General features: G+C 41.2%; 1 protein-coding gene across 1 annotated transcript; it reads right to left on the bottom strand.

Moving 5' to 3' along the window:
- Positions 1–13,304: 13,304 nt before the first annotated feature.
- Positions 13,305–15,185, bottom strand: LOC123966858 (G-protein coupled receptor 4-like). The gene is made up of 3 exons (XM_046042957.1): positions 15,004–15,185; positions 14,023–14,210; positions 13,305–13,913 (listed from the first exon to the last, which is right to left on the bottom strand). The coding sequence occupies exons 1-3, from the start codon at positions 15,166–15,168 to the stop codon at positions 13,421–13,423; spliced, it is 846 nt and encodes a 281-aa protein (XP_045898913.1). The 5' UTR covers positions 15,169–15,185; the 3' UTR covers positions 13,305–13,420.
- Positions 15,186–18,214: the final 3,029 nt, after the last annotated feature.

Raw genomic sequence — 18,214 nt, 5'->3', positions numbered from 1 at the left:
GTCGTGTGGTTATCCAGAGGCGAGCAGAGGGAAGCAGTTTCCCCCTGATGAGGTTTGTCAGCAGCACATCCACTGAGGTGGACTCTGTAACATCAGTCAGGACCTCATTGTTGTGGAAGTCCAGAGGAAGTCGACACTCATCCAGACCATCAAAGATGAACACAACCTGGAACTCTTCAAACCTGCAGATTCCTGCTTCTTTGGTTTCAGTAAAGAAGTGATGAACAAGTTCCACCAAGCTGTACTTTTTCTCTTTCAGCACATTCAGCTCTCTGAAAGTGAATGGAAATGTGAACTGTATGTCCTTGTTGGCTTTGTCTTCAGCCCAGTCCAGAGTGAACTTCTGTGTTAAGACTGTTTTCCCAATGCCAGCCACTCCCTTTGTCATCACTGTTCTGATTGGTTCATCTCTTCCAGGTGAGGGTTTAAAGATGTCTTCTTGTCTGATGGTTGTTTCTGGTCTGTCTGGTTTCCTGGATGCTGTTTCAATCTGTCTGACCTCATGTTCATCATTGACTTCTGCAGTCCCTCCCTCTGTGATGTAGAGCTCTGTGTAGATCTGGTTCAGAAGGGTTGGATTTCCTGCTTTAGCAATCCCCTCAAACACACACTGGAACTTCTTTTTTAGGTGAGATTTAAGTTTACGTTGGAAACAAAGTGGATCAGCATATCCTGAATGAACACACAACAATAATATATGTATATGTTTACATATTTAAACATTCATTTTCCATAAATAACAAATATAAAGTCGCAGGAAAACATTTGTGAACCCTTTTGAATTACCTGGATTTCTGCATAAATTGGTCATAAAAAGTGATCTGATCTCCATTTAAGTCAGTACAATAGATAAACAGTCTGCCTAAACTAATACCACACAAACAATTATATGTTTTCATGTTTTTATTGAACACACAGTGCATCTACTGTAAATCAGGTTAAAGTCAGGACTTTGACCCGGCCACTCCAGAAGATGTAATTTCTGCTGAAGCAATTCTTTTGTTAATGTACTTCTGTGCTTTGGGTCGTTGTGTTGTGGCATCACCCATCTTCAGTTGAGCTTCAATTGGCCAACAGTTGGCCTTACATTCCTCAGCAAAATTTCTTGATAAACTTTGGAATGACTTTTTTCGTCAATGACAGTAACCCTTCCAGGCCTTGAGGCAGCGAAGCAGCCCCAAACCATGATGCCCCCTTCACCATACTTAACAGTTGAGATGAGGTTTTGATGTTGGTGTGCTATGTGTTTTTTCCTCCACACATAGGGTTGTGTGTTCCTTCCAAACAACACAACTTTGGCTTTATCTGTCCACAGAATATTCTGCCAGTTGTGCTGTGGAACATCCAGGTGCTCTTTTGCAAACTTCAGTGTGTGCAGCAACGTTTTGTTTTGGATAGCAGTGGTTTCCTCCGTGGTGTCTTCCCTTGAACTCCATTCTTGTTTAGTGTTTTACGTATTGTAGAGTAGTCAACAGAGATGCTAGCATGTTCCACAGATTTCTGTAAGTCTTCAGCTGACACTCTATGATTCTTCTTAACCTCATTGAGCATTCTGCGATGTGCTTGTAACAACAGTGCTGAACTATGTCTATTTATAGACATCTGTCTTACCGTTGACTGATGAACATCAAGGCCTTTAGAGATACTTTTGTAACCCTTTTCAGTTTCATGCAAGTCAGCAACTCTGAACTTAAGACTTCTGAAAGCGGTTTTGTTTGAGGCATTGTTCACATCAGCCAATGCTTCTTGAGAATAGCAAGATTAAAATTGAATTGAGCAGGTCACCTCTAATCAACACCTCCAGTCTCATCTCATTGATTGGACTCCAGGTTGGCTGACTCCTGACTTAGCTTTTGGAGAAGTCATTAGCTTAGGGGATCACATACTTTTTCCATCCTGCACTGTGAATGTTCAATGTACACAGTGTGTTCAATAAAAACAAAAAATCATATAATTGTTTGGGTGGTATTAATTTAAGCAGACATTGTTCTGACTTAGATGAAGATCAGATCACATTTTATGACCAATTTATACGCAAATCCAGGTTATTCCAGAGTGTTCACATCCTTTTTCCTGCCAATGTACATTATGCAGTATACATATTTTAGTCAATTTCTTGAGACCTCAGTAAATGTCCTATTTAGCCAACATTTTAAATCTTTAGAGAAATCCTCTTACTGCTCTGCAGACGCTCAGCCAGCTCCTCCTGCTTCATTCTCCTCAGGAAGTGCAGTGTGATCTTCAGAAATGCCTTTCTGCTGCTCCTCCTCTGTTCCTCCTCCTCACCGTCCAACACCTCCTCATCCTCCCTCTGACTCTCTAAGCATTCTGGGTAATTTGAACTCAGAACCTTCTGGATCTTCTTCAGCTCGTTCTTCACAAAAGTGACAATGTTCTCCTCCAGCAGCTGGAACAGAATATTATATGAAGGACACAATCAAACCAATATCCAAACATCAGATCCATGTTGGACAGAATGTCAATCCACTGGTCTAAAAAGTGCAGCACAAAGATTATTGTGAACAGAATAGATGTAAGTAGTTGTTGTACATGTACAGACCATAAATATGGAGTCCGGATGTGTTTGATGCTGCTGGGCAGACTGACTACTGGGAACCTCTGAGCTGTCCTGGTGGACTCTGTGGAGGAATCATCCATCAAGAGTTAGCTCACATTTTGTCTGTCCACACAGTCACACACAAGTTAAAGGTCAGGGCTGGCCTGTGGAATAGGCAACACAGGCGGTTGACTAGGGCGCAAAATGTCAGGGGGCACCACAAGAGAAGGTTTTCGACTTGCCGCAAATCAACTCAGCCCAGCTGCTGTGACGCTGGCGTGCCCCGTGATAGTAATTAAGTGCACCTCGAGGCTTGCGCTGTGAGTCCATACAGTTGTGACGAGTCCTGTCGTTGTGCAGAGTTTTGCGATATAAACATCTAAAAGGTGCAGCCTTGCTCTGTTTGGGACTGTGAGCTGCACTTTACTGGAGCTGCAGAAGTTAACGTGTGTGTAGATTTGTGGTGAGTGTTTTCTAGTTGGTTTCGGTTTCACATTGTTACGGCTGCCGAGGGCAGCCGTCTGTGTGTCACTGCTGCCTGTGTTTCTCCCTGCATGTTACACTGTGAGGCGGGGGATTGGCTGGACTTCGGCAAGCCTGGTTGATCCCGCCTCCCACCTCCGACGATTCCGATTGGAGCGGCACACCACCCCTACTCCAATCGCCAAGCCGTCCTCCTCCTCACCGTCCAACACCTCCTCATCCTCCCTCTGACTCTCTAAGCATTCTGGGTAATTTGAACTCAGAACCTTCTGGATCTTCTTCAGCTCGTTCTTCACAAAAGTGACAATGTTCTCCTCCAGCAGCTGGAACAGAATATTATATGAAGGACACAATCAAACCAATATCCAAACATCAGATCCATGTTGGACAGAATGTCAATCCACTGGTCTAAAAAGTGCAGCACAAAGATTATTGTGAACAGAATAGATGTAAGTAGTTGTTGTACATGTACAGACCATAAATATGGAGTCCGGATGTGTTTGATGCTGCTGGGCAGACTGACTACTGGGAACCTCTGAGCTGTCCTGGTGGACTCTGTGGAGGAATCATCCATCAAGAGTTAGCTCACATTTTGTCTGTCCACACAGTCACACACAAGTTAAAGGTCAGGGCTGGCCTGTGGAATAGGCAACACAGGCGGTTGACTAGGGCGCAAAATGTCAGGGGGCACCACAAGAGAAGGTTTTCGACTTGCCGCAAATCAACTCAGCCCAGCTGCTGTGACGCTGGCGTGCCCCGTGATAGTAATTAAGTGCACCTCGAGGCTTGCGCTGTGAGTCCATACAGTTGTGACGAGTCCTGTCGTTGTGCAGAGTTTTGCGATATAAACATCTAAAAGGTGCAGCCTTGCTCTGTTTGGGACTGTGAGCTGCACTTTACTGGAGCTGCAGAAGTTAACGTGTGTGTAGATTTGTGGTGAGTGTTTTCTAGTTGGTTTCGGTTTCACATGTAAACCTGTTCTGGTACAACCCCTAAATGAGCATATTACCACCTCTTTAAAGCTCACATATTTAGAAAAGCTCTTACTGAATGAAAGACTTTGTGAAATTATGTTTAATTGTAAATGTTTGAGGGCTGGACAATAAGACACATGTATTAAATGACTCGCATTATGGGCATGTTACTGAACTAAAGTTAATTAATTTCATATACAGTAATTAAAGTGAGAGCAGCTACAATAACTATCAACATTTAACCATGTGTTCAACCACCAATCAGCTCCCAGTCCAGTCCAGAGGACCAGAATGTGAAACTGGTCAGACTAGAATGAATCAGGACAAACATCAGCAGTGAGCAGAATGAGGAAGCAAATCTGCTCTGATTGACTCAAACACATGTTGCTGTTCCATTTGTGGTTATGAAGCTAAATGAGAGTGTTTCTCCTTAGACAGATCTGAGATCAGATAGTCCAGCCCTGTTTCAATACTGACAACTACATACTTTACATACTATACATACTACATGCTCAGATAAATGTGTTTAGGTTCAGGTACAGGTTGCCATGGGGACCATGCTTTTATCTGAGGACTCCAACACGGGGGTACCCCCTGACAATAGTACTGCAAATCCCAATGAAACATGACTGCTGGACATCGGGGTGGCTCTTCAACTAGTCCACTGAAGACTCCTAGGGGTCAGGAGATATAAGATGAAGGGATTCAAACTGGAGACTAGCTGACTCAGGGGGGTAAGGCAGGCCAGAGGCTAGCAAACTGGGGTGTAGGTTTGTTGCTGGAGGCTGGAATGACAGGCTCAGAAAAAAACAAGATATGGAGCACTTCTAGCACTAAACCTACACCTGTAGAATGCCACATCTTGAGCCGATTCAGGGTCCCACATTCAGATGGTAGTGAGGAACTTCAGAAAGCCTGGCTCTTTATTTAGGAAACCTTCCTAAACTCATTCCAAACTCCAAACCCAAGAAAATGGCAGTTCTGATGACTGTCTTCTGTGTCCACATCTGGTCAGGTTCTGTCAGGCGGGTGAGTACAAGGAAACAAGGCAAAGGACCAAAATGCAGACAACCAGGCACACAGGAACAGTTCAGAGATTAGACATGTTTTTTAGAATCTAACCCAAAACAGTCTAATATAGGAAGAGTTCAGGGATGAATTGGTGAAGTGAATATATTAATGCTTAGAGGTGGATGAAGGAGTCATGTGACTTGGACAGATTAGGGGGTCTGTGTCCGATCATTTATGTTACTTTCTAAAATCAACACTCTGACATCACCCCCACCTCACTAAGTGATTGGGCATCTGTGTGGAGGTGAGAATGTAGTCAGAGTTTGAACTTCTCTCTTAGCTCTCTTTTTATCACTTGTCATGTGAAAACTTGTCCACTTTAAATTCTTAACTTCCATCAGCAGATTGTCTAAAAGCAAGAGGAGGCTCCATAGATGCATCACTCTTCATGGACACACAGCTGGGTTCAGGTCCAGGACAGTCTGGTTTCTGATGGATCCTGATTGAAAGAAATTTATTAAAGCTCACATATTTAGAAAAGCTCTCACTGAATCAAAGACTTTGTGAAATGATTTTTAATTGTAAATGTTTGAGGGCTGGACAATAAAAAAAAACTTCAGCTCAGATAAATGTGTTTGTTTCAGATGGGGAATCAGAGACTTTGTGACCTGGAGAAGAGTCACGGCCAGTCAGAGATCCTCGTCTCACCTCTGAGCTCTGGTCCTTGTGTCCTGTTCCCCACACAGAGTGCTTTCAGAGGGAGAGACTCCCTCCTCTCCGTCCTCACACTGATCCATAGCAGAGACCACACCTTCACACAAACACAACAACCTGCTGGGAGAGTCACATGATTTCTCATCATTCCTCCCATCTTAACTACTCCGTTTTAGTTTAAAAACTGAAACGAACACATTCTTCGTCCACACCAGCGTTGTAGCTGCGTATCAGAGTTGATCTCTGCAGTAGTGTGGATGGGGCCTCAGTCACATGACAAAAAGCTTTATTGCCAGGTATGTGTAGACATACGAGGAATTTGACTCTGGATTGTAAAATCTCACGATGTGCTTACTTATACAATAATACTATAACACAATAATACAGTAATAAAATCAAACACAGGAAGTGTGTTTTCTTACAGAAAGCATTTGTCATTCATCTTGTGTTTGTTTATGAAGTCTATGAAGATTCTCAGTCATCCAGGTCATAGTTATCCAACGACGGTTAAAATCAAGGGCAACTGGACTTACTTAGATACTGTATCTTCCAGTATCTTCAACCAAGTCCAGTTGCCCTTGATTTTGTTTATGAACCAAATTATTTTGGTTAGATTTCGAATATTTCTTTAAGTCTTTGACTTTAGATATTTACGAAATAGAAATATTATATTCTTTTATGAAAAGATTGATATTCATTGTAAAAGAAAAATCTATATATTAACCTCTTTATCTTATATGAAAAATATTACATTCACAAATCCAACATTTCAATTTAAATCATACATTATATTGAAGTATAGTCTGAAGAATTTAAAACAGTTGAAATGTATAAAGACTTTTTCTTTAATGCCTTTGTTGCTTGTTACACGATTCCCCTGTGTTTTGTGTAGTTGAGTCAAGTTCTATTATTCTGATGTTTAATGTAGGCTAGATTTTTATACGATTCAATAAAAACAACAGTTGTATTGTCTATCAGACAAGAGCATTTTTTAAAAATCAGAATCAGAATCAGTTTTATTGCCAGGTATGTGGACACATACGAGGAATCTGACTCAGGGTTGTACATTGCTCATGATGTGCTTACTCATACAAAAATACCATAACACAATAATAAAATAATAAAATAATAAAATAAAATCAGACACAAACTACAGTGTAGACAACACTAACATATACACACTATGAACAAAACAATATAGACATATTGACAAATAGTGCAGTGATCAGAGTGCATTATTAAACACAATATAACCTTTGGGCTGCGTTGTTTACCTGTGAATGGTGATTTGAAATGTTTGTGCAGTTTCGGAATGTAAAAATCCTTCATGTTAACCAGCGAAGTCCCACAGAACTCACATTAAAAGAAATGTCCCCCATCGCGCAGCAAAGGGTGTTACACACCTTCAACAAGCCGGCATCGGTGCTCACTCAGCACGTGAGGGTTTAATAACCCACTATTACTCCGCCCTGAACGCGCAAACGGAGTGGAAGTAGGGAGATGGAGGAGCCAGCAGTTTCAGAAAGGCCCAGAGTCTCTGTCCTCATCCTCCCTTTCATCCTCCTCTGCCTAAATATTAGCCTACCTGTTGAAAGAGCTACGATGCTACTGTGCTGCAAAAAAACGGAAGAAAACGAAAACCTTAATGACGAAATTCTCGGACCCGGTGTGTAAACGCAACGTGAAGTCTTATTTAAGTTTTTAACGCGACAGTTTGGGAGACAAATACGGACAAATAAAGCCTCAGCAGTTCGTCCAGCGGAGAGGAGCGAGGAGGAAATGAGAGGAGGAAAGAGTGAAAAGTTCCAAACCTTTAGATGAGAGAAGAAGCTGCGACATGAGGAGCTCACAAAGTGCAAACAGGAAGGAAACAGAAAGTTCAGGCCAGCAGCAACATGCTGACTAACAGGAGCTGCTGTCTGTGATCCGCGTCACCAAGAACCTCTGCAGGACCTCTGCTCACATTTTAAAGAGTTCCTATTCATATGGGAAATGTGCTGTTTGCTTCACAAAGAAAGAAAAGAAGATGTGTTTTATAATAAATGTGATCATGGTTGTGGCTAAAACTTTCATTCATAAAGAACATTTAGCAATAAAAACCATCTGTAGGTGTTTTCCAGGAGGATGTTGAGCAACATGTGAAACTACTTTCTAACTGTTCAAACAAAAAGGCTTCAGACTCTGAATCTCTGGGATCTTTCTAATGTCTGTGTGCAGGGTGATGAAGGCTCCTGTGTTACGGTTTTAGAGTAATTTAATACGTCAACACTGTTATGTGTCAGATTGTTGAAATATGCCATAAAGTCTTGTATTTGATTTTTCATTTCTTCACCCTGTAGGTGGCGCCCCAGGCCACCAGACACAGCAGCTCCAGTGTGAATGGACAGCAGGAGGTTCAGATCTACAGGATGAATCTGCTGAATGTGACACATGAAGACACTTTCACTGTCAGCTGATGCTGATGTCCATGTGAGGAGAGATTGAAACTCCTGTCAGCTCTGTGAGAAACCGTCTGAGAAGCGGTTTCCATTCTTCCTGTCTGCTGACTCTGTTTCCGACTGACTTCATTAAACAACCTGCTTCAGTGTGAACCTGTGCACCTCAAAGCCATCACTGTAAATACTCTGAGAAAAGGAAGCAGCCACTTCCACCAGCTGAGAGCTTCAGAGGAAACAGGCTTTCAAGAGTGTGAATCAGCTGCTAACTGTGTAGAGGAAACCAAGGAGATTTCCATCAAGAATGAAGGTTTGCGCTCTGAGAGCACAAACTGCAGATGGAACCCACATCTTCCTGCTGCTGATGGCTGAGCAGAGGAACTTCAGAGAGCAACAACATGTGAGCAAAGGAAAACAGAAGGAGTGGAGGAGTCTCAGTGTGTCTGCAGAGACAGCAGCAGAGCAGTTACATGATGATACTCTGTAGTGCTGCGCCCACCCAGGTCAGGGACCTGCTAACAGAACAGTTTTGGTTGCAAGGCTCTGGTCCACATTCGTACCAAATACTACCCCCCCAGGTGTCTCTGTAACCCTCCCTGATCTGAGTGGACAGCCTGGTGTGAACTTCTTCACACCAGGCGGTGTGACAAACAGCCCTGTCCTAATGTGTGGCGCTGTGGAATTACTGGGCTCAGGAGGAAACAATAGGAACCTTTCTCTGTGTACCTTTGAGCAACAGACCTAAAGGAAATTTCTTTAATAAACTTGAGGTTCCACAGAAGCAAAAAAGGTCTGAGCAAAAGCAAAATAACAGGAAATTATAATACCAAAAACTACAACTTATATAGAGAACCAGACATGTCCTTTTGTGATTGTATTCTTAAGATTTACACTCAGGCAAAGCATGTCAAGTACTCTGTGATTGGATGTTTTCTGGTGTGCATTTAGTCCATGTGTGATCAGGTGTCTTTCATAACCAGCCTGTGATACATATATTTCCATCTACCTGCCTCTTCACAGAGCTCCACATATATGGATTCCTTAAGACATCTGAAAATAGCTCACATCTCACCCACATACCTGCAACGTGCTCTTTATTTAGTCTAAACCAAAGTTTTACAGGGAGATTAGCAATAAATCATAAACTGGTTATATCAAGCAGTAAAGCATTGCTGATCAACTTACATCAAGACATCAATCAATCCATACATCTATTATAATTAGTACACTTGTTATGAGCAACACACTACGATACTGTTATATTTTAACTTTATTGATACACATTACTTCAATCATGTAATAAAGCAGTAACAATCACTAAATCAATCATGATTACTTATTGAGATGTCAAATTAATGTTAAAGTAAATAAGTGAAATGTTAGAGCGAGATCACATTTCTACTCTTAAAACTCCACATTTTCACATCCCTAATCATATATTGTCATAATATGATCAGACCATGTCCTTTTAATAGGAAAGCAATGCAGATCACATCAAACTACATAAACCAAATTATTTTAAGCCAATTAATACCATTAATACACTTCATATATACTGATAGTCTTTGTCAGGTAAAACACACATTTGTTATTAAAAACTATTGGTAATTTCACATCCTCAATTGTTTGTAATTATTTATCATCCTTACATTCTTATAAGCATCATATTCACACATTTTACAGTGCAGATATCTTCATAAGCAAAAAACATCAGTCATGCACTGAGTCTTTGGCTGCAGGCTCCTGGGGTCAGGCAGCAAACTGCTCTGTGTCAGACTTTCCTTCATACTTTACTTCATGTCTCCAGGTGTTAACACTAAAGGTGGTTTTTTTAAAGAAAATAAATACGACAAATACATTACAGATACATTTCAGTCAGGAATAATAAAAATATACATTTACAAACAGTTCATTAGTTGAAAATATATTAAAACTTCAGAGTGTGGCTCTGTGAGGAAACCCCCTGCTTCCCCCTCCATGTGTGCATGTGTAACAGTGTAAATAATTATGTTTGTGGTTAAATTCCTGTTAAACTTGGGACTACTAACCATGGTCCATCTACTCAGGGCAACTGGACTTACTTATATTGTTAACAGAAATTCCCAGCAAAAGGTTGTTTTGAGATAAATGCAGTGCATTATGGGTGACCTACAGTAGTTAAAAGAACAAAACAAAGCTTTTAAAACATTAAAGAATAATTTGTCAAAAAGAGAATGTTTTGGATTTTCAAAGGAAAAGGGCAGTGGCTCGTAGGACTATTAAGTTAACCAAAAAGAAATATTGGAGAGAGTTTTGTTCACCATAGGTAGAGGAGTAGAGTTAGGGGATATGTGGTCTATGTTTAAAAGAATGAGTGGGAAAAGGAAAGCGACTAAAATCCCAGCTTTGATTGATGGAGCAAAGGCGGTAGTGTCGGACAAAGAAAAGACAGAGATGTTGGGTAGGGCTTTTGTGGCTGTGCAAAGTGGTGATCACCTTATGGATATTCATAAACAACAGAAAGACCTGGCAATAAGGAAAATAAGGACGTGAAGCTGAAGAGGGAGGATGGTACATCAACATACAGCCCCAGGATAAGATCAGTTATGTTATGCCATGTTCCGACAGTTACCTGTAGGGTCAATTAAGCAGTGTTAAGACTGTTCAATAAAACATGGAAGGACGGAATAATACTGAGAAGTTGGAAAAGTGCAGTTATACTTCCATTTAGCAAACCTGGTAAAGATCCAGCCAGTCCTGGTAATTCTAGACCCATAGCTCTGACATCTCACTTATGCAAATGGTTGGAGAGGATAATAGTTCGTAGGCTATCACATGTAATGGAACAAAGAGGACTACTGAGCAATATTCAAAATGGACGGAAAGGTCGCTCCACAACAGATGGTCTCGTTAGAGTAAGTAATGAGGTAGAAAAGGCACTGAAAATGAAAGAGCTGATGATAATTGTGTATTTTGACATTGAGAAGGCATATGATAATAATAATAATAATAATCTTTATTTGTAGAGCACTTTTCAAAAACAAGTTACAAAGTGCTTTAACAAGTGTAAAGACAATAATAACCAAAAAACAATAATACAAAAACAATACAAGATAAAAACATGAAAACATTGAAAAATACACGTTTAAGATAAATATAAAATAAGTAAAATAGAATAAATTAAAAGGGATAAAATAAAGTCAAATAAGATCGGGAAAGGCTCTCCTATAAAAGTATGTTTTAAGAAGGGACTTAAAAAAGTTCACTGACTCAGCCGACCTGATTTCCTCGGGCAGGCTGTTCCAGAGCCTCGGGGCCCTGACAGCAAACGCTCTGTCCCCTTTAGTTTTCAGTCGAGACTCTGGAACAGACAACAGACCTCTGCCCGAGGATCTCAAGGTACGTGCTGGTGCGCATGGGACTAAAAGGTCAGAAATATAACAAGGCGAGAGGCCATGAAGAGCTTTAAAAGTGATCAATAGAATTTTGGGTTAAACAGGTGAAAAGGCTGTTGCAATAATCCAGGCGTGAAGAGATGAAGGCGTGTAAAATGGTCTCGGTGTCCTTAAAAGTTAACATAGATCGAATTTTTGCTATATTTCTAAGTTGATAAAAACATGATTGAACAAGCTTTGTGGTGTGCTGCTCGAAATTTAAATTACTATCAAACTAGACACCAAGGTTCTTTGCCACAGGCTTAATGTGATTTACTAGGGAACCAGTAACCACTAGTCATCGGGTCCAAGCAGATGGCAAAACAAATACTGCCATCTGCTTGGACCCGATGACCAGGATTTCTGTTCAGCTGGAGGAAATTATTTGACATCCATTTTTTAACTTCACAAAGGCAGTTGTTAAGTGAACTCAGCATTCCAGGGTCTGTGGATCTGACGGGCAAGTATATTTGTGTGTCATCAGCATAAATATGAAACGAAATACCATGTTTATGGATAATATGTCCAAGGGGAAGCAGATACCAGGAAAACAAAATGAATAGACCCAAAAGTAAACATCATTCCAGTTAAAAAATTAAAGATGGGAGGCTAGAACTTCAATTTGTCCCTGATAAATATAATACAACAATATAGCATAATTTCATGGCCTATAGGATACTCAATTAAATTAATAAATATTACCAGTTATATTTTTGAAGTTAGAGCTATAGTCTATTAACGAATAAATGTAAAAACACACTGAATGTAATATTTAATTAAGTAAACCCCACTATTGAGTTTTTCAAGTTTCTGTTGTAAACTTCTCAGCTGACATAACTTACAAAATTAAGTTGATTCATATCTTGGATAAATATTATATCCATTAGATTACCTTCCTTTTAAATTTCTGTGTAAAATTAAATTTTACAGCAACACTTTTAATGACAAAAAGGCTGGAGCATGTAGGTCTGTACTCTTTGTATTGAAAATAATCTCTGGCTCCACACTCCAGTCCAGTTGGTGGCGCTAATGCACCTCTTGGCTAGTTTGCCAACTGCCAATAAAAGAAAGAAAAAAGAAGAAGAAGTTTGAGAAAAAAAAAACAAGCCTGATGGTGAGGGGCTTATCAACGACGTTGTGCACTGGCGACGGAGTAGCCTATCCACACGTAGCTGTCACACGACGGTCTCCTTTGGTAGGTTATCCGTGGCACTATCCACCCGCCATAGGTAGCATTTTTCGACAAGGCAGCATAGATCGTCAGAAAACCAGCAGCTGATGTTACTTTTACAGGCAGGCGACACAGCATTATACACAACAACTGTGCTGCTCTCTTTCCAACAATCTACGACAAGCACATTGCGGCAAACCCCTCTTACCAGCGGAATCGAAGGTGTCCTGTAGTCAGTGCTGCCGAATCACTAACGGTGTCTGAACGGGAGGGCACGGATGAGGTCATCAGGTGAAAGGTCATCAATTGGGTCATTTTATTTACTACAAAACTTATTAATAATTCGTTTTATTGATAGTTTGATCGGGCAGGCCTTCACAAAAGGGCCTTTACAAATTTTAAATTAAATAAAATGAAGGACATTATGCGTTTGAAAAAAGGGCACTTTGGGAAGGTGTTCAAGCACCCATTGCACCCCCTCTGCATGTGTCTGATGTTACTACATACCGCTTTAGTTGCTGTGTTGATTGCGAGTAGATGACAGGATCTGTCTCGTCTCTATCCTTTCTATTGGCCTCCATTTCTCCTCCTGTTTCCTCCCCTTTCTCTCTCTCCCTCTTTCTCTGCCTACATGAAGCTGACTGTGGAAATGTTGTCATCATTCATACTGATGGACTGCTGATATCATTGCTGTCCATTCTGCAGCAACACACAGAGGCCAAAAGCTTGTCTATGAGCCCTTTCCTCATGAACACATACAGGACTGAGTCTGCAAGAGGACTGAACCTAACAAAGATAAAAGACAGGATGTTGAGGTTCTCGTCATTGTTTATTTCCAGGTACCAAATGATGCTGGGCAGGAACAGCAGCGTGTAAATAAGCAGCACCAGAACCAAAATTCCCACAATTCGTCGTTTTTCATCAGAGGGGACCGAGATGGAAGCAGACAGGGCTTTGAGGGTCCCAACCAGGGAGAATATTAACAGTGGGAAGGGAAGGAGGAAGAGGATGATGAAGAGTATGTATCTGACATCAGTGAAATAGAAACAGACAGCACAGACAGGAGAAAGGACCCAGACCAGGACACAGACCACCACAGAGGTCTTGATGGTTCGTCTGAAGCGGTACCACAGTGGGTGGGCGATGACCAAATACCTGTAATACAAAATGGACACAAAGTCTTTGAGGAGCTTCAGAGTTATAAACTAATATAATGTTCAGACACAGAAGGAGCTCCACACATACTGGATAGACAGACAGATACCTTTCCAGGGCGATGCAGACCATGAAGCCAACACTGGCAAACAGAGCAGAGATGTAAATATATAAGAAGATATTATATATTTTCCTGTCCACATTTGGTACCACCTGAACGATCATGTAGCAGAACTGAATCAGGTCGCAAATGAGAAGGTTGATGACGTAGATGGGAGCAACATGATCACTTCTCACCTGCAGGAAAACATTGGTAAAAGTCAACAAGCAGTTGGAAACATGTTGTGAAGTCCACCTCCTCCCAAATCTGTCATCTTGCTCTGCCCAGCAGCTGCAGTCAGAGCCATTTCTGACTTTTTCATCCAACAGAAATCTCAGATATGACCCACTGGCCAATCACTGCAGGAACAAGACTAAGGGCCAGATTTCCTGCAGCTTCTGCAGCAGTTTTTCAGCCACAGATATGAAGCGTTCTGGCTCAAACACATGAGCTGGATTTATTAGACAGACGCACCAGACTGGTGTCGCAGTTTGAGGCTCATGTTTGTGTTTGCAAGGTGAGCCTCTCTCCTCCTTGAATCAGCATTTCAGGGAGGATCGCACAAATAAGAACTGGAGGCAAAGAACTTGATAGAGTCATTAAGCTCAACAGTTTAAGAGAAGGCTGGATGGAGCCACACATGGAAACTGCATGTGTTTAGGGTCCAATCAGCTTCATGGACATTTGAATTCTGGAGTCAATTATTCCTGTCAGGTTATAGATCATTCCAAGCCTTTGTCCCTGACACCTAGCCTAGTGAGGCCGATGTGCGCAGCTGTAGGGTTAGCCGGTCGACATGCATACATTCAGTGATTTAGGTTTAGGTACTAACATTTCTGATGGTTGTGGTAAGGGTAGGGGCTTCGGGGGGCTGTCAACACCTTTATCACGAACGTAGCTAGCTAACACTTCCGGTCTGTACGGGACGACCAGATCGACAGACACAGGACACAGATAGAAATAAATAACTCTCAATCAGAATGTACATACCATAGAATAAAAAGCATAGATAGCCATGAGGGTCAGAGGAAGGCCGACAGCAACGATTATGCATGTCACCACATATATCACTTTGGGCTCAAAGTAGTTGGAGGTGATGTTGTTGTAATGGTAGCTTTGGTTCTGTGAGCTGCTGGTAACGTAGAGACCTTCCATTCTTCAGAGTGAAACCTGTTTGAGAGATCAGGTTATTAAAGGGAGCAGGTTTTTAATATCTACCTAACATTGTTCAGTGACATCACTAAAGCTGAGAGGTGAAGTTCACACAAACACAGTGTACCTATAGTTTACCCACAATCATATAAAATCACAAACTGCTGTCTTTCACTTTCTATCATCATTCCTCAACATTTGTTACATTTAACTTTTATTTAATCAAATAAGAAAAGAAGAACAAATATCTGTACGTGCTGATGTGAGGTCGTTTCTGGAACAAACACTTGTTGCATATTGTTGGGATCACAGGGACCTCACAGATGAAGCTGTTCATTTGTGATCATAACAGAACTTTTATCTTTTCGTCGATGAACTCAGATCCCTGAACTCAGCTCGATTGGCCGGTGACCTGTGACCTATGATGTCACCTCATTAATAAAAACTAAACACGGCGTCGGTGTCTTCTCTTCTCTGCTGGATGTGACGGCTGAAGCCGCCAACCTGACAGCGCAGCGGCCTCCCAGCGTGGCCCGCTTGGAGCAGAACATAAAGTCCCGCTATAGATCCCTGCCACCAGCTGAGTTAGCCAAGCTGCTAACTCTGAGGAGAACAGATGAAGGGCCAGACCCTCTCATCTGGACGATCCGAACACGACACAGCAAAAGACTGAACGGACATGCCGGCTAACAACTAGCAAGACAACCCAATGTCTTCCTCTATGGATCGCTAACGTAACTGGGATTATACAGCTTCACAGAGCTGAACTGTCATAGTGTTAAAGCCTTTAGATCGCACAGCGGAAATTTGACTTCCATCGGATTAATTCTCTGGGAGGAGTTTGTTAAAGCAGACCTATTATATTTTCCTCATTTTATGATTTATCTACAATGTTATAATGTTGGATGTTCATGTTAAACATGGCCAAAGCTTCAAAAAATGAGGTTAAAGCATTTATAAGAAATCACTGTGAGCAAAAACCTCAGATTTCCTCCTGTTGTGAACGCTCTGTTTTCAGCTGCTTTTTATACCAACGGCTCCGTAATACGTCATATGGAGCCAGACAGAGCCGTTGTTCCATATATGGGCATGTGCTCCCACAGCAACGGCTCAGTCCTCCTGTTCTGCCCAGCGACAACAACAGCCTGGTAACATGCTTCAGGTCTTGGCCAATCAGAAGACAGTGGGCTTTGAGAAGGGGGGGCCTTAAAGAGACAGGAGCATCTACAACTTGTTCAGACAGAGGCTGAAATGAAGGCCTACATGAAGAGATATACATCTGCCACAAACATTTCGTACATTCTGGTGAAACATGGTCCAGGGGCTTCTTTTTAGGGGGCGCTAGCGAGCCATTTTGCCACGCCCATAGATGAAAAACATATGACACGTACATTTCCACAATGTTTGAATTTTGTGCAAAGTTTGATTTGTTGAGTGTTATGGTGGCAGCCCGGCTGATGGTGAGTGTCCTGTCTATTTCTCCTTTTTATTTCTTGTGATTCTGTTTTTCCCTTGTGTTTTGGCCTGCCTGCCCGTGTCTCTCTCTCTCCTTCCGCTCCTGAGCCCAGCCAACGACCCGCACCTGCACCTCGTCAGCCTCCTCCTCTTCCTGCCACACCTGCCAGTAATCAACCTCATCTCTGACAGTACTTCAACCCCGGTTCTCCAGTCAACCCCGGTTTGACCCTAACCCTTCCAGGAATACACTTTCTGTATCCTGATACTCTTAGGTAAAGGACATTTGTTAATAAAAACTGTTGGTAATCTAGCATCCTCAATCATTTATCAATTATTTACCATCCTTATTACATTCTTAAAACATAATGTTCATCACTTGTTAATACATTTCACACATTTTATAGGGTGTGGTGATGGCGCATAGAAAAGATGCTTGACTTTGGTGTTGGAGACCTGAATTTGATTCCCACTGTGAGACATCCACCATTATGTCCCTGAGCAAGACACTTAACCCCTCGTTACAGAGGCGTGCGACCTGTATATGTATAGCAATTGTAAGTCGCTTTGGATAAAAGCGTCAGCTAAATAAATAAATGTAAATGTTATAGAGCCGATTTCATCATAACCAACTAACATCACTCTGTGGTCTCAGCTGGCAGGAGGCTGACTTCCTGTAAGCCTTCAGTGGAAGGCTCCTGTGGTTAGTCTTTAACTGTTAAAAAGCAGAAGTCATCTTCCATCGTTCTAAATACTCTGTAATAACAGTATATAAAGTATTTCCAAACATTTCCAGAACATTTAGAAATCATGATCACCATGTACACAACATTTCATTTATTTAACAATGCATATAATCAAATATACGCAAGGAATAAACTTTGATATAAACTGACTGTCAAGATATACTTACTGTGAGAGTAAAGACTAAGAGTTACTTAAAAACATCATGATAACACAACATTATTATCATGGAGATTAAGTAATAAGTTTAAGCAACTACAGAGCAACTTACGTTTATAAGGTGACGTTAGCAATGTGTTCAGCAATTTTACTTTAAGTAATATTATCTTATGAGTTGATTTGTTTAAGGGTAAAAATAAAGAAATAAAATTAAGAATAATCTTTAGATGATTTCTCTTATTAGATTTTCTGTCAAAGTGAAAAACATTTTGCAATTCTATCAAATAATTCTATATGCTAACTCTGTGATACATACTCATCTTTGCAGTATATTTAAACATTAGATGCAGAATTAAGGTTAATTTATTTTTGACCATGTGGATACACAACATTGTAGGCAACATCCTCTTCTTGCAGGTTTTCTTAAGCTCCAGGACAAGGCTCAGTCCCCCCTGCACAGGGCAGCAGCCTGCTTTTGCTGCTTTGTTACTCAGTTTCAAGACACTTTAGCTTCTTGTAGTTTAACTCAATAAAACAAACATGGCACCATCTACCAGCCAGTTACTGGTAAAATATGCAAATGTCTGCTAGATTTACTTCATCAGCAGCTAAAAACAATGGTAATCTACTGAGTGGTAGACTTTGAGCGTTTACTGGCTGGTGGACAAAACAGTTCATTTAGCACCCTGCC

This window comes from Micropterus dolomieu, unplaced genomic scaffold (genome assembly GCF_021292245.1).
Source record: "Micropterus dolomieu isolate WLL.071019.BEF.003 ecotype Adirondacks unplaced genomic scaffold, ASM2129224v1 contig_14436, whole genome shotgun sequence".
NCBI classification, from domain to species: domain Eukaryota; kingdom Metazoa; phylum Chordata; class Actinopteri; order Centrarchiformes; family Centrarchidae; genus Micropterus; species Micropterus dolomieu.
Note: the sequence above shows the minus strand (reverse complement) of the source record. Positions and strands in the feature narration are given on the sequence as shown.

Coding starts and splice junctions, on each gene's coding strand:
- LOC123966858 (XM_046042957.1), bottom strand. CDS start 15,168: ATGGAAGGTCTCTACGTTACCAGCAGCTCACAGAACCAAAGCTACCAT. Junction 14,211..15,003: donor TCTATGCTTTTTATTCTATG/GTATGTACATTC, acceptor GTTTTCCTGCAG/GTGAGAAGTGATCATGTTGC. Junction 13,914..14,022: donor GTCTGCATCGCCCTGGAAAG/GTATCTGTCTGT, acceptor TTTGTATTACAG/GTATTTGGTCATCGCCCACC.